The sequence below is a fragment of the Diabrotica undecimpunctata genome, chromosome 3 (assembly GCF_040954645.1).
Source record: "Diabrotica undecimpunctata isolate CICGRU chromosome 3, icDiaUnde3, whole genome shotgun sequence".
Lineage (NCBI taxonomy): Eukaryota > Metazoa > Arthropoda > Insecta > Coleoptera > Chrysomelidae > Diabrotica > Diabrotica undecimpunctata.
This window is the reverse complement of record NC_092805.1, coordinates 119989401-120015397: the sequence shown is the minus strand read 5'-3', so window position 1 is coordinate 120015397 and position 25997 is coordinate 119989401. Positions and strand designations below refer to the sequence as shown.

Sequence of the window (25997 nt, the reverse complement as noted above, 5' to 3'; positions counted from 1 at the left end):
ATCAGTAGTATATAAGTATTGCGGAAAATAACACAAAGGATACTTCATTGTGGTGGACAAATGATATCACTAATGCAGTACACAACAAGACACAAGCATATCAAAAGTGGCTGCAAATAAATGACCCAGATGATAGACGAACATACGCAAGGTCAAACAGAGAAATAAAAAGTCTAGTGACTAAACCAAAAAATGTTTCCTGGGTATCCACAAGGAAACTAAGTTCCTGTAGCTGGCTGTATACCATGTATCACAAAAAATTTATTAAAATCCTTTATAAAGGGTATCTAATTAAAAAACCCAATCGGGCTATATTATTAAGGCAAAACGTTTTCGGAATCCATATTCCATCATCAGTGTCCTAAAAAGTATATAACCACTTTAGTTAAAAAGAACGTGATATTTATATAATGGGTAAAAACCCGTTAAAAGTTATAGGTTAAAATTAAGTTTACATTATTCGATCTTATATATTAAGATGTTAAAGTTACCAGTGGATTTGATAACATGGCAACATACTATTCTACATGAAGTTGCTGGTCCTGAGACAAAGTGTCTACGAGGACTTGATGATAGCAACTGATTGAAATGACAATATTGACATATTAGGACGGAAGTCCGAACAAAGCAGTCAGTGTAACTTAATGTATTTGTCTAAATATGACAGAAGCCAGCAATATTTAAAAATTAAATTAGTTAAAATTAAAATTAAAATAATATAACACTAGCAACCATCAATGTTGTAGTTTTAAATTGTAAATTTGTCCTGAAATTTATGTTAAGAACATGGAGGAAATTGTTTTATTGATTCATGTATGAAATGAATTGTGGTGAAAAATTTTACGGGTACTGATAGGCAACCAACTATACATAAGTCTAAATAAAGTGGTGTAAAATAAAGATTCTAATAAAAGGCCCTTTATGTTTTGCAACATTTGGTACCTGGAAAATGCAAAATAGACATTTGTGGAAGTTGGATTTTTGAAACTTTATTGTTGATGGGAGAAATAGGGAATAATATATTTAAAAGTGCTAGTAAATAAAATAAGATACTTTTGTAATGTAATATTCATGTAGTATTTAACTTATAACTTAAGCATAGAAGGCCCTGTATGTTAAAAAACAACATTTGGGACCTGGTAAATATAAAAATTTTCATGAACATAAATAACTGAATATGTGTTAATGGATAAAGTTGGTTAGTTGTTTTTGTGTGTTAACAACTATATGAGACGAACAGAAAATTGATGGTTGAAACGTGGTTTTGTAATATGTAATATTACAAAACATTAAGTTACACTGACTGCTTTGTTCGGACTTCCGTCCTAATATGTCAATATTGTCATTTCAATCAGTTACTATCATCAAGTCCTCGTAGACACTTTGTCTCAGGACCAGCAACTTCATGTAGAGTTGTATGTTGCCATGTTATCAAATCCAATGGTAAGTTTAACATCTTAATATATAAGATCGAATACTGTAAAATAAATTTTAACCTATAACTTTTAACGGGTTTTTACCCAGATATTTGTGGCTCAAAACATCTACACCTAGTAAGTATTAACCACATTTTGTATTAATCTTGGTCAAAATATAAATTTCACGTTCTTTTTAACTAAAGTGGTTATATACTTTTTAGGATACTGATGATGGAATATGGATTCCGAAAACGTTTTTTCTTTATGATATAGCCCGATTGGGTTTTTTGATTATATACCTTTTATAAAGGATTTTAATAAATTTTTTGTTTCCTGGAAAAGTAACTGTGAAAAGCTTAACAAATATATAGGGTCAACAAGATCCAAAGAAGTATGGAAAACGGTAAAATACCTGAAAACTTGAGAATCTTGGATTTAGCATTATTCAGAACTTCTGACTGAAACAAGACCGCAATTAGCAAACACTATTACAACAACATATGAAGAGGAATACGATGAAGACGATGAAATAACAGTGCACGAAGTCAAAGATGCAATACGAATTCTAAAATATCGAAAGGCATACACAAGGTATACCGAATAAAGTATTAAAACACACCATACAAGTATTACGGGCATTACTGACGTATGCTTTCAGTGTATTCTATATAGTACATGATTTACCACCGAAGTAGACAAAAGCACATATTAACAATATATACAAAAAAGAAGATAGAAAGAGTTGTTTAAACTACAGGAGGCTAAGTGTCATAAATTTACTCTCAAGACTATGTAAAAATAATAAAAAATAAAATTACAAAAGAGATAACAGATGTAGAAGAACAAAATGGCTTTCGTGCAGGCGGATCCTGTATAGAGAGCATATTTTTCCTAAAGCAGGTTATTGAGAAATAATTAGCCCACAAACTTTCAACTCATGTAGTCTTTATAAATCGGATAAAGGCATACAGTGTACCAGTTTCAATGTTTTAGGTAGCAATGAAAAAACCAGGAAAAAACAATAAAATATAAAAGCAGTACAACCGCTTTACAAAAATATGATGGTAAACATTAAAACAGGAAACAAATTATCTATAGAAATTCTCTTAGTAAGGGTCCAAAGCAAGGCTGCTGCATAGCACCTACACTCCTAAAAATATATCTGAATGAGGCACTCCCAGTGTGGAGAAGAAAATGCTGCAATATAGGCATCCCAATCGAAGACGAGAGATTGAACACGATACACTTCGCTGACGACCAAGCCATTTTAGCTGAAGACGAGAGTGATATAGACTACATGGTTATAAAACTGAAAGAGGAGTACACCAAGTGGGGCCTTAAACTTAATTTTAAAAACCAAATACTTAGTTGCAGGAACAAAAACAGAAAGTTTACAAATTAAAATGGGAACTATAAAATCAACTGAAATTTCAAATACTTGGGAGTCCAAATAATATCAAAAACAATACATTCTTGGATTGGCCAAGCAAGATCAGTCACTAGACAGTTACATGGATTGTTGTGGAATAATAAAATAACAAAAGAAAATAAAAGAAGAATCTATAAAACAATAATAGTAAGTATTGGGTTGTACGGCGGTAAACTCTGGGAAATAAATCACAGAAACAAAGCAAAAATTAAGGCCATAGAAGTAGACTATTTTAGACGATGTTACCGACTCACTAATGGATATCGATCTAGACATAGTAGATACTATCGAAACCAAAAGACTAAACTGGTATGGACACCTGCAGAGAATGCCTGAAAATTGGTGACCAAAATGGACCGCCAACTAGAAGAAAACGAAGTAGACCAAGACGGTAATGGAGAGAAGATTTCGAAGATACAATGACCGCCAGAGATTTAAAAGCTGAAGATTGCTTCGATAAAAAACGCCGAAAATTGGGATGCGACAAGCGGCGACAGCTGTAGAAGACTAGCCTATTATAATATTATATTAGATTTATTTTAATTCACATGTACACACAAACACGCAGAGAGGCTCAATGACAATTATCATCTACTTCCCATTTTAATCGATCCAAGCTATAGCTTATCTGGTAGCAAAAAATTGTATTAAATTTCTCTAAATATGCCGCTTTTATTACAATAATTATCGAATATATTAAATTGTTGCAAAAATTCATCTGTAGGTCCAGCTAATATTCCTTTTATCTTATAAAATATTTCTGGATTTAGTTTGATTAAAATGCTTGAAATATGGACCAAGAAAGAATTTATTTACGAATTTTTGGCGAGAATCAATATTCTTCTTCGAGTGCCATGTGCCAAGCTTCACGTCAGCGATTCAGTATTTAATTCTTTTCTATCCTCCCTACCCTCTTTGACCTGTCCCAAGTCGGAATCTCACAGGACGTGGAAAGGACCTCTTCGCTGGTTCACGTTGGTAAAAAGAAATAGAAAATATATAATAGTCAAAAGAAAAGAGAGCACGGTTAGCATCCTACGTTAGTGTGAAAGTAATAAATATTTACTTTTTAATAACTACCGTAGTAGAGCGAGTCCCCTCGAGATCGAGGGTTTAATTTAGTTTTGTCACCACCAGTGTTAGCGGTAAAAATGATAGTAAGTTGGGTAATTTATAAAATGATAAAAATTCCAACACAACTTGGAATACTCCATAGTAAAATTAGTACTACATTGACCACACCAGACCCAAGCTTCATTGGAAAGATAGGAGGGGTAAATATGTGCTATGCATCAGCTTCCAATCTTCCTTTAAACCTTGTTGATTTACCGACGAACGACGGCACAGCACGCGTTCACCGTAAATAGACAGTTTTGCCCTATCCTAAGGATCATAAATATTGAGTGGAAAACGATATTCTAGGTTGCGTTGGTTCATGCTTTTTCATCAGAAACTTTAAGTTCTGTTCGGTCCCGGTTTAAGCATAGTAGCGAGTAAAGTAGCTGCGTCTGGTATTTCACACCATTCCCTTATATTTATTAGCCAGGAAAGTTGTTTTCTACCAGGTCCGCGTTTTCGCTCAATTTTTCCTTGTAATATTAGTTTTGGCATCGAGTATTGAAGTCGTTTTAACATTTGTCTCAGGTAAGATATATTACGATGTTTTATCGTATTTAACAATTATCTTTCTACGCCACTCCTCCTCAAAAATCATTTGTGAGGTGAGCAATTCACGAAATACACAGCAGCTGATGAAGGGACCATATTTCGAAGGCATCCGAGTCAAAGTCTTCACTTTAAGGGTCAAATTTTCGACTCAATACAGCATAATAGGCCAGACATATCATCTGAGGACACGTACTCTGATATTTAATCGTAAATGCCTACAAAAAAGAAGATTTTTAATTAAAAAAATGTTGTTTTGTCACAGCTTATCCGCCCATTTACTCCTTTATCACTATCCCATGACTCTTAGGGGCCTTTTGTGCTGTTGTCGACTAATCACTATGAATTTAGTTTTGGCAATATTAATATGAACCCCGAACTGTTCACCAGATTTGTTGTTGTTCAAAATTGCTTGCAGGTCTTCAATGTCATTATAGCTAATATTGGAGAATCGTCTGAACAAATATTTAAAATATTTTATCAACAAAATATTGGGCAAAATAGGAGATAGTATACATTCCTGTCGAAGTTGCTTTAATATTTCGAAATAAAGTTTTTCTTATTATTCTTATACCCTTATCGTCAATACCATTTTCCTTCATGTTTTCCAAAGACCATATATTAACACTACCCAGACTACTATACGTTTAAAGTTAGCTATTTTTCATGTACCCTGTCCTTTCAGAACGTTGGTTACCATCATAGCTACCTTAATTTTATTCACTGCCACCCTAAATAGCATGCTTGTATCAACACCATACCAATCTTGCAAGTTCTTCAACCATGAGGTTCTTCTTTGTCCTGGACTGCGTTTGCCTGCTGTTTTTCCTTGCATGATATTTTATAATATAATAGTCTCCCTTTTTATACCGCTGTCGCGGCTTTGGGATTATAGCAGGGTAGTCTGCTATATCTAGGGCCTACGGTATACAAGGAAGGTAACATGGCCAGTGCTACGCTTCAACCGTCTATTGTTACCCCTGGTTTTACCCAAGGTACCCAAGTTACCCAATGCATGATATTTTGTAGCAACCTATATTTGGGACCTCTCATTACATATCCGAAATACTCCAGCTTGCTCTGCTTGATGCTTTTTATGATCTCAGTAGTCTTGCTGAGACGTTCTAGTATGGTGGAGTTTCGAATCTTCTCCACCCAGGAAACTTTTAAAATTCTTCTATAGCATCACATTTCGAAAGCCTCAAGGCGATTTAGATCGATTTTATTCACAGTCCAGGACTTGACACCATAAAGTAAGACCGAGAACACGTAGCAGCGAAGTAGGCGGGTGCTCAGTGCCAATTTTAGGTCTCTGCTACAAAACACCTTGGACATCCTTCTAAAAGCCGCTCTAACCTGCTCTATCCTAGATCTAATTTCGCCGTGACTTTATGCGTTACAATTTAATTGCTGTCCAAGGTAAACGATTTTATCAACTTGCTCAAGTTTGGTATTATTTACATATATAGAGTTATCTATTAGTACATGATTTATTTACAACTCTCTTTCTCAACGTGGTGCTGCTAAATTTATGTCTTTCCTTTTGAGATCATCCTCCACGCGTTAATATGTATTGCAATGCTAATTTAAATACTCTCGTCTTTTAGAGAAGGTCAAACGTGGACAAACATTATATTATTATAAACAAATATACCACTAAAGACAGGAGGCCCTTTTATAAATCTGGTTAATATTTTGATATTAAACAAGTGGCTAATGCCTAACATTATCAAAAGCTTCTTGATAGTCAATGAAGCATATTAAGGCTTTGATCATAACACTTTTGTACATGCAACAAAGAAATTAGTTTTTCTCTAGTACCACGCGCTTTGAAAAATCTTAACTGTGTATTTCCACTCATATCCTTTTTTATATTTTTTTATATATGGTCGAATGGATTATCCTCAAAAATGCGTTAAGAGCGTGACTCATCAAATTGATTAGTATGTAGTCTTCTCAAACTCTGGGAGTTGTTTTTTTTGTACGGCGCCAAAAATTGATTATAACCAATCCAATAGAATTGGCTGAGAGTGGCATATTACATTAAAACGATGCGTAAGTTGTTTAACATCCAGCTGTTTTAAAATTTCAGCGAAAGCTTCATCATGAGCTGAAGTTTTACCACTTTTCAAGTGATTTACTGCATATCTAATTTCACATTCAATTATTTTGGACCACTTATTTATTCCATGTTGTTTATATAATTATTTACACGTTAGTCATTAAAAAAGTTCTCCGTGTAATTCTTCCAAGTTACCTTCAGTTTTCCTGTATCTGTCTCTCAAGGATGGTAAAGCTGTTTTTCTGTAAGCACCCATTACTTGTTTTACTTTTTTATGCAAGTTAACTTAATCTTGCAGTCTTTCTGCTCAGTCTTTAATCATTCCACCGTTGAAAAGCTTGAGTTTTTCTCCAAGATACAAAAAAAAATCGGTTGCCTGTAAAGTCGGTTTTACGGGCGAAGATTTTACGTGACAACGTCTTTTTCTCGGTAGAATATTTATTGATATGAATATTATTAAATTGCACAATAGGAACAAGGAATTGAATGAAAATAAGAATTGCACAAATTTTAACTATAGAAATATATTTTGTTTACTAAAACATTGTACATGTAAACTTAAACTTAACTAATTTCTATTTGAGTGATTTTGTTGAGGATAGGACGATGATAGGAGAAATATGAAATGAAAGGAAGTGTTTCTGCTGTAATGTGTCTTGCGAAAGTCAAGTCGATGGTTGTTCCTTTTAACGTAGTTGACTTAGAAACGTTTGATACGCAATCAAGATTATACGTACATTTCATGAAATTTAGACACAGACAAAATGTTAAATCCTAAGAAAACAAAATTATGTTTTTATGTATATTCATTATACTTAATACTCTTGGGTAAAATACCTCATATCATATATGTCTTTAGACACAGTTAATAATTTTCATTGAAGTTTAAACTATAAAGAATGTTTACAATCATTGCTCAATATTAAATGGATAAATCCATAGCAATATTATAAAAGAATATAGGTCCCTAGGTAATTTCCTAAAATTATATCTGATACTGGTGGTTCCCCCTAAAATAGGACCTTCTCTATTTTAGTAATAATCTGTTTTGGGGGAACCACAACATTTTTTATATATAAGGTGAATACGCAATTATTAAACGCACAAACGCAGTTCTTTCTTCATTAAAGTGAATTTGTGTGAGGTGTTCTACTCAACTTTGAAAAATATATTAAAATATTTTAAACACTAATTTGTTAAATATGTACCTCATAATATTTGACAATAAATAATTTTTAAAATAGTTTTATAGGATTATTTATCATTTAAAAATCCCCGTCCCCTTCAGATTTCGACTGTAGCGAAATCTCACGATTTCTCACTAAGCACTCCACATTTTCACTACAGACACAGCTGACGATACTTTCAACGATTTTCAACTTTAGCGATTCAACGCGCCTAATTCTCTAGTGCCGCGCGCAGCGGACCGATCATGTTTGAGTGGGAGAGAGACGCAAGGCATCCCCCGATCCGGCGGGCCTCTCTCTCGTTCGGTGACTCACTGTAACAGACGTGAGCGGGCGTTACACTTTTTCTTAAATGACTCCGAGCCACAACCTAATTTAAGACGTTGTCACGTCAAAAACAAGATTCTAATTCGTCGATTGTGACTAGCACCATCAGTATGGGTTATTTTATAAAAATAAAATGACATATGCACTTCGTTAGAACAATAATTTAGTACTAAACAGTTGTTTGGTTGCTATCCGATGAAAAAACGTTTTATATCACGTATTGAATACGTTACATTTCATTAAATTTGGTTGATAAATCCATTGAATTTCGATAAACGTATATAACACTGCCGTTTTTTGTAGTACAAGCCTCATGCGAACAGTTCTGTGTGTAATGTATCCATAATTATTGATTCGATAAGATTAAATATTGTAAAAATTGTGTACATAAATAATTCTTACAGAATTCGAATTTAAAAGTTTAAGACGCAGGAATTAACACGAGAATCCTTCATAATGACAAAAAACGAATTGCTGTTTTTCTATAGCAACGGATTACGGGTCCAAGCATTATTGCACTTTAAAAAAATTCAATTAGTTTATCCACACCTTCATTTCTCTGTCCCAAAATACATTCTACAGCAATTACTTGTACTTTGCCTTTTCCCACTTAAAATCGCTCATAATAATGTTAACATCGTGTTTCTTAGTTAACTTAAAAGATATTAATGGTTACAGTTTTATATTATTTAATAAATTCTATTCAGAATTTTCAAACATTTGGTCTACAAAAAGAGCTTGTGTTCCACTAACTAATCGATGTCATTGTCTATAGTAAAAGATTTGTGGGTCGGTGTGAATTACATAATTTGTTGTATATTATATTATAAATTACCGTAAAAAATGAGCAGTAGTTGTCATATGAATAAGAAGATGTTACTTGTATACAAAGAAAAGAAAACAAGTGTTATCTTATTGGCATCAAAAAGTTAAAATACCTTTGACTGATAATATTAAACTGATAATAAAAGTGCTGTCTTTGCGACGTACAATTTAATTCAGTATGAATCAATCTTGGCTGATAGTTTCTTATAAAAATAAGAATTCTTAGTTTTCATAGATCAATTTAGAGCATGGCTAGATTTCCAATAGAGGGAGTGCTCTTATAACTTTTAGGAGTTTCTATCTCGTTGCTTACTGAAAAAATGACAAATTTTGTATAATTGTACCTTATTTTGTCATAGCTTTTGTTCATTATTTTAAAATGTGTAGATAAATATGGTAATATGGTAAAAAATCTAAATTAAACAATATAACAAATATTTTAAATAGTATATACTTACATGTTATGGTTAAACGAATCAAACCACAGATTTCGCAGTGAATATCCCAACCACACACACATACATTCCTACATATTTTCACATATTGTGTGATATAATTTTCTAATTCATATAGATATATGTATAAAAAATAATTTAGAAAAAACATTTTTTTCTGTTTATTTCTTCTCGTCTACTATTCAATATTATTTATGATGCAGTACCCTCAGTAGACAGTCGAGACATACGTATTATAATTGATATGTATTGGAATCAAAGAGCGATTATCAAAATTGACATTTATGAAACGCATAGACAGACAGACAGACGGAAAGCATAGACATTAAAAGAGGTCTTCGATAAAGGTGTTTGTTGTTTCCATTGTTATTCAACCTTTACAGCAAATCCATTTTTAATAAAAGATTATTGGAAGAGAAGTAGGATATAGCAATAAACGGAAATATCTTGAACAACAGAAGATTTAGAAGATGTCACCGTTATTTTAGCTAACAGTCTAGATACACTAAAATATTTAGTAAACAGAGCAAATAAATGTAGTATTGAGCACATATTAGACACGATCGTGAGTATAACTAAGTTCATGAATACCACAAGGCGACATATACAAGGGACGTTAGTTATCGAAGAAAAACAGGTGGAAAGGGATAGCAACTACAAATATCTACGAATTTTGACAAATTAGAACAACCAGCAATGTTGATAAATAAGAACGTGCATTGAAATTGCAGGGCACGCTTTTGAGAAGATGCAAACAAAATTTTTAGCCCAAAGTAGATAAAATGTAACCTTTTATCTACTTTGTTATATGAGATGAAACCTGGACAATAAAAATTAACATGTAATAAATTCACTGTTTAAATAAATATTCAGTACTTGTACTATTGCAATAAAATATTAAAACCAATAAACGATAACTTGTTGAGCAGTTCTGATTGAAACAACAGAGCAGTAAAATGATATTCATAAAGGTAGTGTAAAATATGTCGCCGCTTATCTGGCCCTCTAGTAATAAGTGTATTAAGTAAAGACTTCCGTATTGAATATTTTTTTCACTATTTACCGTGAAACTATATGCAGTTGTCTAGGTGGTGAATTAAAAAAAAACATACGTCGCGTTTAAAATTATTGTAACTTGCGTGTATATGACAGAGATGTAAGTCTAAATGTGCATAAAGTATAATTTCACTCATCGGACAAAATCCTTGAAATAAACTTTTCTCTACTACTTTGGCTAAAATTAGGTAAAATAGAGAAGGTAACAATACACTTCGTAAATAGAAGCAGGTCTTTATTCACAGTTGAAGTCGACAAAAATATCTCAATAAATTGCAAATGATAAATTGCTATTGGTATGTCACAAATTTTCAGTAAGAAACGAAATATTTTTACAGAGAAAATAGTGTGTCTCATGTTTAAGTTATAAATTAGACAACTTAAACTACAATATATTTTTATAGAAACAGATATATGTACAGACCTATTTGATTGATACCATATTATCTGAAATAGTGTAAAAATTAAACTAGTATAGGATTATCCTGCACATATAGATTTTCTTTGGTCAATAAACAAATTTGGTTAAAATAGTTTTATATAAAAAATCAAGAAAAACCAATTAGAAAAATTCTTACTTAATTAAAATATATTATTAATTAAATATACTATTAATAGTTTACAGTTTATTAGGTAGTTGCTTTTATTATTAGAGAAATATATTTGTGTTTCTATCGTTCAATCTCGTGACATCTACATATGTGGATCCTACAGCCTCTGCCACATCCCGCGTATCGATCTCCACCTTTTTCGGTCGATTCATTCCTCCCCATTTATGGCTCTCTGTCATTATTCCTATAATTCGGTCTCTCCATTTTAATGCTGGTCTTCCTCTCCTTCTATTTCAAGGAATATAGCTAGCTTAAGGCCTGTTTTGGCCTTCGGTAATCTTCCATATGTATTAGATGCCCGTATCATAAAGGTTGTTTGGATTGTATTGAATCTACGGTATTGTAAATCCTTCCTGTTCTTTTTATATATTCTTTTGGGATATGATCAAGTCTTGATATCCGACACGCTCTTCTTAGATAGTTTATTTCTACCACTTCCAGATTTTTCTTCTCTTTCATTGTCATTTGCCAACATTCAGATCCGTGCATCAAAATTGGTTCTACAACCGACTTGTAGATTGCCACTTTTGTTCGTAAACTAATTTTAAGTAAAATAAAATAAAAAAATCTTCAATAATAAATTTTTATTTTCTTTCTAATGCTCCCATAACATATTTTCATTTTTTAATTGTCATGGTTTTTGTTTGACGGTAATATTTTATCTATCTGAATTGTCTCATGTATTCTGTCTTTACTTTTCTTCCCTATTTTCTCCGGTAGTTAAAGTTGGCCTCGTCTTCAAATTTGTAATTATTAGTTTTTAGTAGTCGTCTTCCTGTCTCGCTGTTCAATCTCATATATTTAGTTTTCTCTCCATTTATTACCAATCCCACTTTTCTTGCTGCAATATCTAATTAAGTCCTCTCGTTTTTCTGTTATAAGTTTTAAGTTATCTGAATAAGCAATTGATTGGGTTCAATTTAGTATTATGCTCTTGTCTTGAAATTTTTCTCCTTTTAGAACATATTATTGTGAAATTTATTTATGTCTTTTTAATTTATAATGTCTTTATCAAAAGGTCCTTATTTTAATTTATTGAAAAGCACGATAATTTATATCAACAATTTATTTGATTACTAATTACATAATTTATGTATCCGAACGGTACAATTAAATTCGCGGGCGCGAGTCTTCAGATTTAACTGTCCTCTTCAATCAAAGTTCGGTCATTTTATATGAAATCCTGATACTCGAGAACAGCGTCGTCTCGCATCGAAAAATCCAGAAGCTCAGACCGGCTCATTCACCATAATTTGGTTCTAGACCTCCGCCGAATTTTCTACAACAAAACAGAATTAGTCATAATATTTAGGCCAGGATATTTATCGTAACAATATTTTAAGGGAATTAAAGAGTGTGAGACAGATTGTATCTCTGTGTTTTATCTCACTATTAATTAATTTATCTGTGATATTGTCCCATGGAATTTGATTTGACTGTTGTAAATAAGTTTCCCGAGGTTCTATTAATTTCTTATTTTGTTAATGCCTTTTTCATCGTAGATTTTTCTATTGTTTCGAAAGTACTTTTAATGCTAATACATGTTATGTGAAGGTTTTTGGTATTCTCTAGTTGTTTGTATTATTTAATTATATGGCGGTGAAAGAATGAAGTGGAGTTGCCACAGAAATAGCTTTGTAGTTCAACAGAAGCTTTGGCTAATAATGAGTTGTAATACCAAGAATTTTATTCTGATAAAAAAGCTTTGAAAATGGCAGCAGTACAGGAACATAAGAAGTAAGGGTAATAAATTACAGAATGAAAAGTTAAAATTTATTAAAATTTAAGTTATTAATATGTATCTGCAAAATGTAAACAAAGAATTTTATAAGGAAGCCCTAAAGTGGTTTTCTAAAAAATAGGGCTTTTGTTAAGTTGAATTTTTGATTTTACTTCAACTCACGAGTATACAAAAAATGTCATCAAACATTTATTGTTTTGCTTTTACCATTTTTCTAATTATATTCTTGATTTAAATATAAAACATTTTTTGACCGAAATTGTAAAAAATAGCAACAAATTATTGCTGTTTTTTACCTTCAGCCCACTTCGCAGCAACATCAAACACTCATCATTGAAGAATTCGAACCTGACGTGTTCCGACAACTGATAGAGTACATTCACACAGGATGCGTAACCTTACAACCCAGAACCCTTTTAGGTAAGTGCCAAATACCTTAATTATTTGTTTATTATTATTATTATCCAGATTTAGCCATACGGCTCACACTCCCTCTAAGGGGAAAATTCACTCATCCCAGATACCTACGGTATCAAAAGGATTGAGCTCTGGTGGGACTCTTTCCATGTTATCGAGTCCTAGGTGACTTGGTATGTCGGTGTATCTCCCAAAAATTTTCGTACGCATCTGGACGTCGAAAGTAACACAGCTTTCTGCATAATCTTATATAGATGTTCGTTTAGACCCAGCTTTTTTATGTTTTCTAGGAGGCTCTTCGGGATGACTCCAGTGGTAGAAAGAATAATGGGTATCGTCTGGGTACTTTCCATTCTCCATTGTCTCCTGATTTGTATTTCTAGATCTCTGTACTTGGCGATCTTTTCGTTGTATTTAACACGTATATTATTGGTGTTGGGTATCGCCACATCAATAAGTGTTGTTTGCCTAGTAATTTTATTAACTAGTATGAGATCGGGTCTATTATGGGCCACTAGTTGGTCTGTAAGCACAGTGCGGTCCCAGTATAGCTTGTAGTTGTCATTTTCAAGCATTCTATCAGGGACGTATTGATAATAAGGAAGATGGTCGGTTTGGAGAAGTCCCAGTTTGTCAGCTAGTTCTTGGTGGATAATCTTTCCTACTGAGTCATGGCGTTCTTTATAATCAGTACCGACAAATGCCTGGCAGCCACCGGTAAGATGTTGGATGGTTTCTTGGGCTTGGCATCCATATCGGCATTTGTCATTTTGGACTTGAGGGTCTTTAACAATATATTTCAGGTAATTCTTAGTTGGAATAACCTGATCCTGAATGGCAAGTAGGAAACCCTCAGTCTCGGGAAACATCTTTCCTGATGTCAACCAATAGTTCGACGCTGTATTGTCGACATATTCTTGGCTGATCTCATTGAGATGTCGCCCATGCAGAGGTTTACTCATCCAGGTGCGCATTTTGTCTTGTTTAGTCAGGTGGTTTATGCGCATATCTTGTTCCCTCAGTTTAAGCGGCGTCGTATCATCTACTGCGCAAATTGCTCGATGTAAAGTAGATGTCTCAGCCTGTACCTGAAAATAAGTTCTTAAATTAGCAATTTGTTTATCCAATTGCTCACCTATATCCATAAGTCCTCTTCCCCCTTGATACCGCGGTAATGTTGTTCTCTCTACTGCACTACGTGGATGATGTTTTTGCGCCTTTGTGAGAAGTGTTCTTACTTTCCGCTGAAGATCCTCTATATCTGTTTTTGACCACTTTATAATACCAAATGAGTAGCTCAGCGCGGACCAAGCGTACGTATTTAATGCCTTAAACAAATTTTTACTATTAAGATATGACCGATTTAGTTGTCTTACTCTTCGTACGAACTCCGAAGTTAGTTCAGTTTTCATTTGTTTATGGTCAATTTTCCGCGCTTGTTTTACTCCGAGATATTTGTACATATCATTTTCACCCATTGCCTCGATGTTTTGGCCATCTTGCATATCGAAACCTCCGGGCTGAATCTTTCCTCTGACTATATTTAGTATACGGCACTTGTCTAGTCCAAAATTCATACTGATATCATTTGAGAAATTTTCTACAGTTTTTAGCATCTCATCTAGGTGGTTTCGAGTGGAAGCCATTAATTTTAAATCATCCATATACAACAGATGATTAAGCTTCGCTACAACAGTGTTGTTATTTTTGATGCTAAAACCTGAGTCAGTAGAGTTCAGCAGCTGAGATAGTGGGTTCATTGCTAGGCAGAACCAAAGTGGACTCAACGAGTCCCCCTGGAAAAGCCCCCGGTTAAGCCTCGGTTATTATTATTATTATTATTATTATTATTATTATTATTATTATTATTATTATATATGTATATATATATATATATATATATATATATATATATATATATATATATATATATATATATATATATATATATATATATATATATATATATATATATATATGTGGCTAAACACCCCTTTAGGGGTTACGCCGCTTACGCTCTCTAGATCTATGTTTTGAGGTAGATCAGTCCTCATGTTCCTTATTTAATTTTCTCAGTTATTTTTCTCCATTGTGTCCTATCTCTGGTTTTTCCTTTCCACTGTCGTATGCCCGCCTTGTTGAGATCATTTACAACTTCTTGTAACCATGTAGATCTTGGTCTTCCACGTCTTCTTTTGCCAGCTGGTGTCCATTCCAATATTGAGAATATCGTCGTAGTTGATCCTGATCTCCATACGTGTCCTAGCCATTTTGCTCTTTGTTGTTTTATTTTACACACTATATCTTCCTTAATTTCTTCCAGTAGCTCAAGGTTCGTTCTTTGTCTAAATTCATTTTCATTTATTTTTATTGGTCCCAGTATTGCTCTTAGTATTTTTCTTTCTTGTATTCTAAGGTTTTCCTCTTGTTTTTTTGTCATGCTGAGGGTTTCGGCTGCATACATCATCGTCGGTCGAATTATTGTTTTGTATACCTTCATTTTCGATTTCTTACTCAATAGTTTATTTTTTAGTAATTTCTTATTTGCATGGAAGGTCTTATTTGCTGTAATAATCCTTTCTTTGATTTCTGTTTCTCTTTCTCCATTGTTTGTTATTAATATTCCCAAGTACTTAAATTTTTCGACTTCTTCAAAAATGTATTCGCCTAGTCTAACCTTTTTGTTTTCGAAGTTTTTATCAAATCTCATTATTTTTGTTTTTTCTTGGTTTATTTTTAATCCCATTACTTTTCCTTCTGTTACCATTTCATTTAACATTTTTTCCATTGTTTTTCTATTTTTTGTTATTAGCACAATATCGTCAGCGTATGCTATTATTTGTCCTTCTCTAGTTCTAAGGGTACCTTTGTTTATTTTCCTGACGATGTATTCCAGGGCAAGATTAAACAGGGTTGCTGATAACGAATCTCCTTGTCTAACCCCTTTATTTATGACAAATTCTTCTGTGTCTCCTACTTGAGTTTTTATACTCACTACAGTTCTACTCATTGTCATTTTTATTAATCGTCTTAATTTGTTTTGTATTCCCATTTCTTTCAGAGCTACCATTAATTTTGATCTTTTTATTGTATCAAATGCTTGCTGAAAATCTATAAAAAGCAGTTCAATTTCTATTTTATATCCATGAGCTTTTTCCATAATTTGTTTAACTGTATGTATGGCATCTGTTGTAGACTTTCCCTTAATAAATCCGCATTGATAGTGTCCTATGATATTCGTCATAGCGTTGGTCAGTCTTCGATGTATTAAGGTCGACATAATTTTATATGCTGTGTTTAATAGCGTCAGTCCTCTGTAGTTATTACACATTTGTTGGTCTCCTTTTTTATGAATCGTGATAATTTGTCCTTTGTTCCATTCTTCCGGCATTTTTTCTTCGTCCCATATGTCTTTTATTAAATTGTACAGTTTTTCTTTTAATTCTTCACCACCATATTTTATAAGTTCCATATTGATCCCGTCTGATCCTGAAGATTTACCATTACGGCTGCTATTTATAATTTCCTCAACTTCCTCTTTTGTTGGTCTTTCTAGCTGGTTTCCTAACATCATTGTCTCTTCTTCTACGTTTTCATTTAGGTCTTGATCTTCTTGCTCTGTTAATAATTCTTTAAAATAGTGAGTCCAAATTTCTTTATACTCTTCATCATTTTCTGATACTTTTCCATTTTTATCTTTTATGCCTTTTATCTTTCCTTTAAAAGTTTTGTTTTGCTCGCTAATTTTCTTATAAAATGCTTTTGTGTTTCTGTTCTTACTTTCTTTTTCTATTTCTTTTATCTTATCATCTAACCAGGCACGTTTAATTTTCCTTATTTTTTTCTTACATTCATTCCTTATTCTATTGTATTCTTCCCTATAATCCTGTCTATTTGTTCTTATCCACATTTGTCTAATTTCTATCTTCTTTTTTAGCATGTTATGGCATTCTTCATTATACCATTCTTGTTTTTTTTTGTTTCTTTTTATTCCTATGTGTACATCCGCTGTTTCATTTATACATTTTTTTAAATTTCTCCATTCTGTTTCTATATCCTTTGTATATTTACACTGTTCCTTTAGTTTTTTGTTCATGTCATCAGCATACTTAATCCTTATGTCTGGAGCATTCAGTTTTTCTACGTACCATTTGTCTTTCATTGTCGTGTTTTTTAGAGTTCTTTTGACTTTTTGTTTTACCTTTGCAGTCACCATAAAATGATCTGTGTCTGCATGCGCACCTCTGTAAGTTCTCACGTCCGTAACCGATGTTTGTTTCCTTCTTGTAATCAGAATATGGTCTATTTGGGACCATGTTTTTTGGTCTGGGGAAATCCATGTTACTTTATGGTATTTAGGATGTTCGAAATTTGTACTAATGATAATCATATTGGTACTAGCTGCTAGGTTACATAATCTTTGACCATTGTCATTTGTTTTTTCGTGTAATGTGTGTTTACCTGCTACTTGGTTAATGTAGTCTTCCTTACCTACTTGGGCGTTAAAATCTCCCATTACCAGTATTGTGTCTTCTCTAGGTAAATTCTCCATTTCTCGTTCAAGTTCCTCATACATTTTGTCTTTTTCCTCCGCAGCAGCACTTTCAGTTGGAGCATATACGTTTATGATTGATATATTAAATGGTTTGGCGTTAATTCTCAGGTAAGCCATACGTTCATTTATTGGTTTAAATTGCATAATGTTATTTTTTATTTTTCCCATAATTATGAAAGCAACTCCATATTGACCTTGTTTTCCATGTCCCGAATACTGTAGTGTGTAGTTTTTTTTATTTATTTCTCCTTGACCTGCCCATCTAATTTCTTGAATCACTGCAATATCAATTTGGTATCTTTCTAGTTCTGAGACAATCTCCTGCATTTTTCCTGGTTCAAGCATTGTTCTGATGTTCCACGTACTTATTTTTAGTTCATCGCGTTTTTTCATTTTTCTATTATATTTTTTCCTGCTCGTCTGTTTTATCTTATCTAATCTATTCATGTCCTTTTCCTTTGTCATTTTCGTTTCCGTTTTTTGTTGTGTGTACGATATTTGTTGTTTTATCGGTTTTTTGGCGTGTCTTGGTTTGCCTTTTCCAGTTCATTCTTTTCTTTGTTCCATTTCCATATAGCCCCGTCAATATTTAATTTTTGATAACCTACTCTGGTGTTCATACCTTTTTCTTGTTGAAATTTTGCAATTTTCCGTATTTCTTGTTGGATCTTCATCTCTTCTTGCGTTAGATCGTTATTGATGTATATTTCTGGCTTTGATGCCCTTAGTTTGTTTTTGTTCTTCATGATTTTAATTTTTTCATTTCTGTTTTTTAGTTTTACAAGACATGTTTTGTCGCCTATTTTATAAGCATCTTCTATTTCTACTTTAATGCCTAATTCTTTTTCCACGAAATTTGCCATAATCTCGTTGACTACATTTGGGTTATTTGTATCCATCGGTAGACCCTGGACAATAACATTGTTAGCCTTTCTCTCTTTCTCGAGCTGTTCTACCTTCATTTTCACTATCTTTAGTTGCTGCTTCATTTCATCATTTTCCTTTTTTAGTTGTTGGTTACTTTGTTTGAATTCATTTATTTCTTTTTTTAATTCTCTGAGGTCATTTCTATATTCTCGTTGTTCTTCTTTTATTCCTTTTACCTCCGTTGTTAGATGTTTTGTTTGATCTGTTAAATTTTGCATCATTTTTAAAAGCTGATCTATTTTGTTTTCATCTTTCTGTTGTTTGGTTGGTGTTCTGGTAAGTTTCTTGCTCTTGTTGAAAATATCTTCATCATCTTCCTTTCGACTTCTTTTTTTATTGTCTTCTGAGGTGTAGTCATCATCGCTATCCATTTTTATTTCTTTTTTATGTATTTTTTACTCTATATTATAGCAAGCGGTAAGTTCTAGTTCTCCGGTCAACCCGTCAGAAGCTCTAGAACTTCTCAAGCAATAATTGAGTATGAAATTTAAATTTATTAAATATTTTATTTCTTCTAAATTTTGTTTATTTAGTTAATATTATTAATTAGCGGATTTCCTTTCTTGGATTTTTGAAACTTTTTGGATAACCGGCAACGTCGCATTCAATTTGATCAAGACTTGTCTTCTTATCTGTTATTAAAAGAACTGGAATTTCTAAATGTCGTTTTGTTTTGAATACAATAAAATGTTTTAAAACTTACTTACAGGTCACTTTTTGCCAATTTTCTTTGCACTGCAGAGAGTTTATGTCCTCATACAATTTTTCACGTATAGTTTGGATTTTATTTCTCACTATTACCTCAAAAATCGGAATAAACACTGGTAAAAATGTTTAACACTTTTATTTCGCACAACGCGCTGTTACTTACCTTTCATATATATATATATATATATATATATATATATATATATATATATATATATATATATATATATATATATATATATATATATATATATATATATATATATATATATGTGTGTGTGTGCAGAGGACCTGTAAAACTTGGCCCTCTTTTTTTCCATTTTACGATTTTTAACTGTTAGGACCACTTTCGTAAATTTTCCTATCCTCTTCAAAATAACCTCGTTACGAACTCTATATCTCCAACTTATTCGTAGGATTCTCCTATACACCCAGATTTCAAAGGCCTTTCAATTTTCTGAGCAGTATCTAACTTATTCCAATGTGTAACCTTCAATACCATATAAAATATTTGAGAACACATAACATCTCACTAATCTAATTTTCAGTGTCAAAGTGATGTGTTGTGTCCCTTAAGATTTTCTTTATCTTAAAAAATTCAGCTCTGGTTATATTGGCGTTTTACTGACAACCATCATCTTTGTCTTTGTGGTGTTTAGCTTCAGTTTATATTCATCACACGTTGTGGTAATCCTGTTAATCAGATGATAAAGTTCTTCGCAACTATTTGCAATAACACCGTGTCAACCGTGTACCTCAAATTATCAATATTGACGCATTTAATTTTGATACCATATTGAACACTATCCAATGCTTTATTAAAAAGAAGTCCAGAATACTATTAAATATTAGCGGGGACAAAATGCAGCCCTGTCTTACTCCTCTTCGTATTTGAAGTGCTTCAGAATTATCCCGGCCAATCCTGATGTTTGCACGTTGATGCCAGTAAAGATTTTTAATTTTACGTAGGTCTTTATCATCAATACCTACCTAGTTAGATCAAAGGCCTCCTTAAAGTCAATAAAACACATACAAACTAAATAACCGACGTCTCTGCATCTCTGTACCATAATCTGAATATGTTATATATATGTTATGTGGTTATTGCGGAATCCAAACTGAGTGTCATTAAGTTGTTCCTCTATTTTTTGGTACATGCTTGAGTGCAAAATTTAAAGAAATATTTTTAAAAATATTTCTATGCCACAATGATTTGTAGTGCCTACTGAGGTTGCGATTATGTTTGTTTTAGCGTACATTGCGCTTCCATGTTTATCTTTAATTAGATTACTTAATAATTCTTTCACTACTTGATTCACACTTTTAGTAATTGCTGTATGAGCAAATAAATTAAGGATCATATGAAGAAGAATGGAAATAATGTGTTGGATATAATTAGTGGGTAAATAACAGCTAAAGAAAAACATCAGAAAGAACAGATATTTAAGAATACGTGGCTAATCTAAGCAATAATATACCTGATATCTCACTAGAACAGAAATTAATAGATTTAAAGATGTTAAAACAAGAATTATATTATGTAGACCGATATCAAAGTCCAATGATTTAGAAATTTAGGGTAGGTAACACAAGATAGAGAAACTTCTACATTATTAGTAGGTTTACTAAATTAGCAAAAGATAAAATAAATTGAGGTAGCTTCATAATGAGGGTAGCTTAGGCCACCCTTAATATTTAGAAACAAAAGGGATGATTTTTGATATGACTATAAATATTTGTTTGTTACTTATCATTATCCAAAATCTTTCCTATTTCTCATCTTGAAATCAATGTAGATATAGCAATAATTCTTAAGGAATATCTATAATTTCTAACAAAAAATACTTTTCTTACAAATACGATTTTATTAACCATTTAAATTTGCAGGTGTCATGAATGCAGCAGACTACTACGGCTTAGATGAACTACGACGAGCATGCGCTGGTTTTGTTCAGTGTTGTATAAACGTGGATACTGTATGTGCCCTATTGGCTTCCGCTGAGCGGTATATACAGTACAAATGCACAAAATCTCTTGTTCAGAAGGTATGTATATAATGTCGTTTCGCGAATTTACCTAACACACAATTTTACAATTATCATTAAATATTGTTTTTATTTTTTATATATGGGATTAACCCACAATTGGTTGTCATTACAATTAGATTTTTTACTAGCTAAAATTTGACGTTTCAATTTCCTCTCCGCAAATCGTTTTCAAAAAGATTACTGAATTTTGTTGAAAAGTGCGTAACCGCCAAAGTTGAGGTTATGTCTTCTCAAACAATTGAATGGTGACTTACTTCTCTCTTAGCGTCGGTATCATAGGCAACGGCCAAGTGCTGTTTTGAATTTAGGTTTCATGCTCGTTTATCCTGACACTTAGTTGTCTTGCGGTTTCTTCCACATAGAAATTGTTGCATTGAAGGGTATTTTATAGATGCAGTTCTTCGATCTCTCTTGTGTGTTTTGTGGTTTGGTTTTGGATAAAATAGATCTGAGTGTATTGGTTGTTTTATATGTTCTTGTGATGGACTTATTTCCTATCCTTATTAATTTTTCTGATAAGCTCTTTACATTTAAGTTTTAATTTAAATATCTGTTGATGTGTGATGGTTTTCTGTAAACTTTGGTGGTATATTCTGTATTCTCTTTTGTGATTAGCACATCCAGAAAAGCAAGTGAATTGCTGTTTTCTTTTTCTATTGTGAATTTTATTGATTCTTCTTTATTGTTAATGTTCATCATAAATTTATTCGATGCTTCTGATTCACGAGGCCAAATGTGTATCTATATATCTCCAATGATGATATAGAATCAAATGGAATATTTTAATATTGGAATGTGCAGCGGTTTCCCATAATTGTAGTCCATAACTCCAAATTGGTTTCTAGATAGTTTTGTAGATTAATATTTTATTGTTAGTTGTTAGTTTTGATTTTCTGCCTAAGAACCAAAACATGTTCCTCAACTCATGACCCAGTTGTTTTCGCTTAGTAAATATATGCTTCTTCCAGTTTAATCTTGTGTTTAAGTATATTCGTAGATATTTGACTACAGCCCCTTGTGGGATTTCTTTGCCGTTTAAGTATACAGTCGGACAAGTTTGTAGGATTTCTGAGGCTATTCTGGGATTTGTTTAGATGATGGTAAATGACCTAATCTCATTATAGAGTTGAATATGAATATTGAGCTGTGTCAGAAATTTGAGGCCTTTCTCTGGTAGTTGCTGAACAATGTTTCCAGTAGTAAGGTTGTATCCTGAGGTCTTTTTTGGATCGATGTGTTGTATAATATTTTTTATTTTATTTTTTGTGAATCTTTTTTCTGCAAGTTTTAGTTGATAAGGTCTTATGAGTAGTTAAATAATCTCTTGTAGTGAGTAGTCTCCGTCATTTGGCGTAAAATTTTTTTTAAGGTGTGTCTCAAATGTTTCAGCTTTTTCTAGTGGACTTTTCGCCCATTTAACTGTTTCTGTTCTTACTGGTGGGATCATATAGTTCTGCTATACAATGGGATTGTATTTGACGCAATTACAATTCTTTTTTTTTACCGTATTTATATGTTATGCTTGATTTTTGTTTATTTTTAAGCAATACGGGAGTTTTTAGATTGGTTTGTTATCATATGCCTTTCTAAGATCTATTAACATTATCTACGTTACGCTATAGATATTTCGATTATAGGTTTAAGAAAAAAAGGTTTAAATGAAAAATATTATTTTTCTTAAACCACTTTGCTTCTCCCATGTTGTATGTTGTATTATAAAGCCTTCAGGTATAGGATATTTATAAAAGCTATAAAACTGAAAGCTCCATTCGCTATGTGCCAGTTCCGAAGAGCGACATCTAGTGGCACAAATCAGCGAAGGTGTTAGCACTTTTAATATTTTTGTCTTATATTATCATCATCTTGGTGCTACAGCCCTTAGAGGGCCTCGACCTTCTCAAGCTTTCTACGCCATTCTATTCTGTCCCTCGCTTGTATTTTCCAGTTGCCGACTCCGATCTTCTCGGCATCTTATGTTACCATCCACCTCAGCTTTGATCTACTCCGTCTTCTCATTCCCACGGGTTGCGCTGTTAGAATGTTTTTTATCATGTTTGACTCAGGGGCCCGGGCTACATGTCCTGCCCACTGCAGGCGGTTTCGCTTAATTATAGTGGTAATATCTTTACCACCAAACGTATGCTTGTAGATATTCTGCAGTTTAAAGTTATATCTACGCCTCCATATTCCGTTCTTACAGACCGCTCCGAATATCTTGCGTAGCACCTTTCTTTCAAAAATGGATAGAGCGGATTCATCTGTTTTCGTTAGCGTCCATGCGTCTGATCCATATGTGAGAACGGGGACTATTAGTGTTCTATACAGCCTTATGCGAGTTTTTTGAGACAGACGTTTGTTAGCTAAGTACTTTGATAGACCATTTGTCTTATATTAGCTGCAAATAAAGTGACTTAAACTTGTTTATTTAATACATAATATTTTTAATATTTAATGCATAATACTAATTATTGTAATATATACATCAATAATTAACTTTTTGAAAAATTTTGAATTGATTTTTAACTGTAAAAAGTCGTAAGTATATTTTTACGTTTAGATTTCATTATTTCACATTTAAGATTGAGGTTATGAGGTTATTAAATACCTTTTAAATAAACTATCATATTCACTGTAAAATACAATGAATAATTGTATATCATATGAATAGTTTGGAGCGACATTAACGCCCGATTTTATAATGACAACCTAAAGTACCCTTTAACGGGGTACTAATAATGATTATTTTAGTTTAAATTGAACAAACTTAAACCAACATGATTATTATTGATATTTGCACTTTAAAGTGAACTTAATATTATTGAAATTTACAGTTAAAATGAATTTTAATTTAATGTTCACGTCAAACTTATTACGAAATCGAACGTAAGACTGCAGAAGTTGGGTTATGTTATTTACTTCTGGGGATTATGATAGAAATCCATTTTTCTCGTTAAATTAATTTGTGCTTAGAAGTTGGAAACCAATAGAACTTGAATTTACTATTTTTTGTTGTATTTTTAGAATTTATGACACAGCATTTGCGAAATCCCATTTTCTTCAATACGTACTTATGAAATATGCTAACAAAGTTGCAAAATTTGTTTCTCGTATCCCCTTCTAATACTTGCACACAGCAAATACATTTTCTTTAAACATTCCTTGCATATATTACGATTTCATTAGTATGAAAAATTTTTCCAACCAGTTATCCCTTTGAATTGAGATTTGTTCTTTAAGTTCTTAATTCTACTATTTTAAATTTCAGGTTTTAGAATTTGTTGACGAACACGGAAATGAAGTATTAAATTTGGGATCATTCACTCTACTACCTCAGCATGTTGTTAGACTTATTTTAGCTAGAGAAGAGCTTCAGGCAGACGAGTTTACAAAATTTCAAGCAGCACTTATGTGGGGTAAGTTCACACGTGATATTTTGGGTAAAAGTATATAATTCAATTAATATTTTTAGTATGTTAAAATAATTTTATTTATAAAAGAATGAGTTTATAGACATAACCATTTTATATAGATAGAGATCAATATTTAGATGTTCGTAAAATTTGGTAATGTTTTGTACTATAAGCATACTCAAATGGTCCAGGTACTTCTCTAGCCGCTGTAAAAATACCAGTGCATCACTATATCACATATATCCTTGATATATGATGGCTTTAACAATGAGCACAAAACAATAAAGAGTTAAAAATGCTTTCTTAAAATATTTTTTTTTGGTAATCCATGCTTTTTAAGGTTACATAGGTAATTGTAGTTTTTGTTCTTCATTTTAATAAAATAATGCATTCAATCAATTGAATTTCTTTTAACGAAAGAATTTTATTATTAATTTATTAATTTTATTATCGGCTTATTTCTGACCGAAATTTTTGATTCAGTTTATTTCACTATGCCTATTTTGATTCTGCACTTTTCCGTTTTTAGTTATAAGGTAATTTTATTTTCATTTCATAGTTATTTTATTTATTTTTGATAATATTCCATACTAACCCTTTGCCATCATCCATTTTGGTTTATGACAACTCAATAATTTTGCATTTTTTGGTGATGCTGTTTCTTAATCACTGATAGGTTTATATTTTTTATCCATCTGTTATATTTACATATCTACGTAGTCCCAAATATTTTTCTGAAACTATTGTCTTATGAAATCTCAATTGTTTTCGGAAATGCTTTTAGAAATATCGATGAGATTTAGTGACGTTTTGTATACATCTGACTGAAGACCAACAAAGACAATATGCGGAAGGTAAATACGATATTTAATTATCGTAATAAAGAAGAATGACAACGTGAAATATAGAATAAACAACTATTACATTACGAGAAAAATTTATGTAAGCATAATATACAAAACAAAGACCTATTCATATTATATTGATGTATACATATATTGGAAATGATCTGGCAGTGTATACATTCCTTTTTGTTTTTCCTAGTTATATTTTTTTTTTGAGTTAAGCTTTAAGTTCAGTTATTAGTCCATTAAAATGTTACATTTTTTTATGCCTTAGCGTACATTTCTCCAAGAACGCAATTTTATTTTTTTTT

The 25997-nt window shown here is 32.2% G+C and overlaps 1 protein-coding gene across 5 annotated transcripts in view; it reads left to right on the top strand.

Moving 5' to 3' along the window:
- gprs (speckle type BTB/POZ protein) overlaps positions 1-25997 on the top strand; it is a 134877-nt gene that overhangs the window by 45840 nt on the left and 63040 nt on the right. For 4 of the 5 annotated variants that reach the window (XM_072526774.1, XM_072526773.1, XM_072526776.1 and 1 more), the window contains exons 4-6: positions 13079-13196; positions 21271-21428; positions 24697-24844. In XM_072526774.1, coding sequence (XP_072382875.1) covers positions 13079-13196; positions 21271-21428; positions 24697-24844 — 424 coding nt within the window. The remainder of the gene's footprint in view (positions 1-13078; positions 13197-21270; positions 21429-24696; positions 24845-25997) is intronic. The other variant, XM_072526775.1, reaches the window with a different exon arrangement.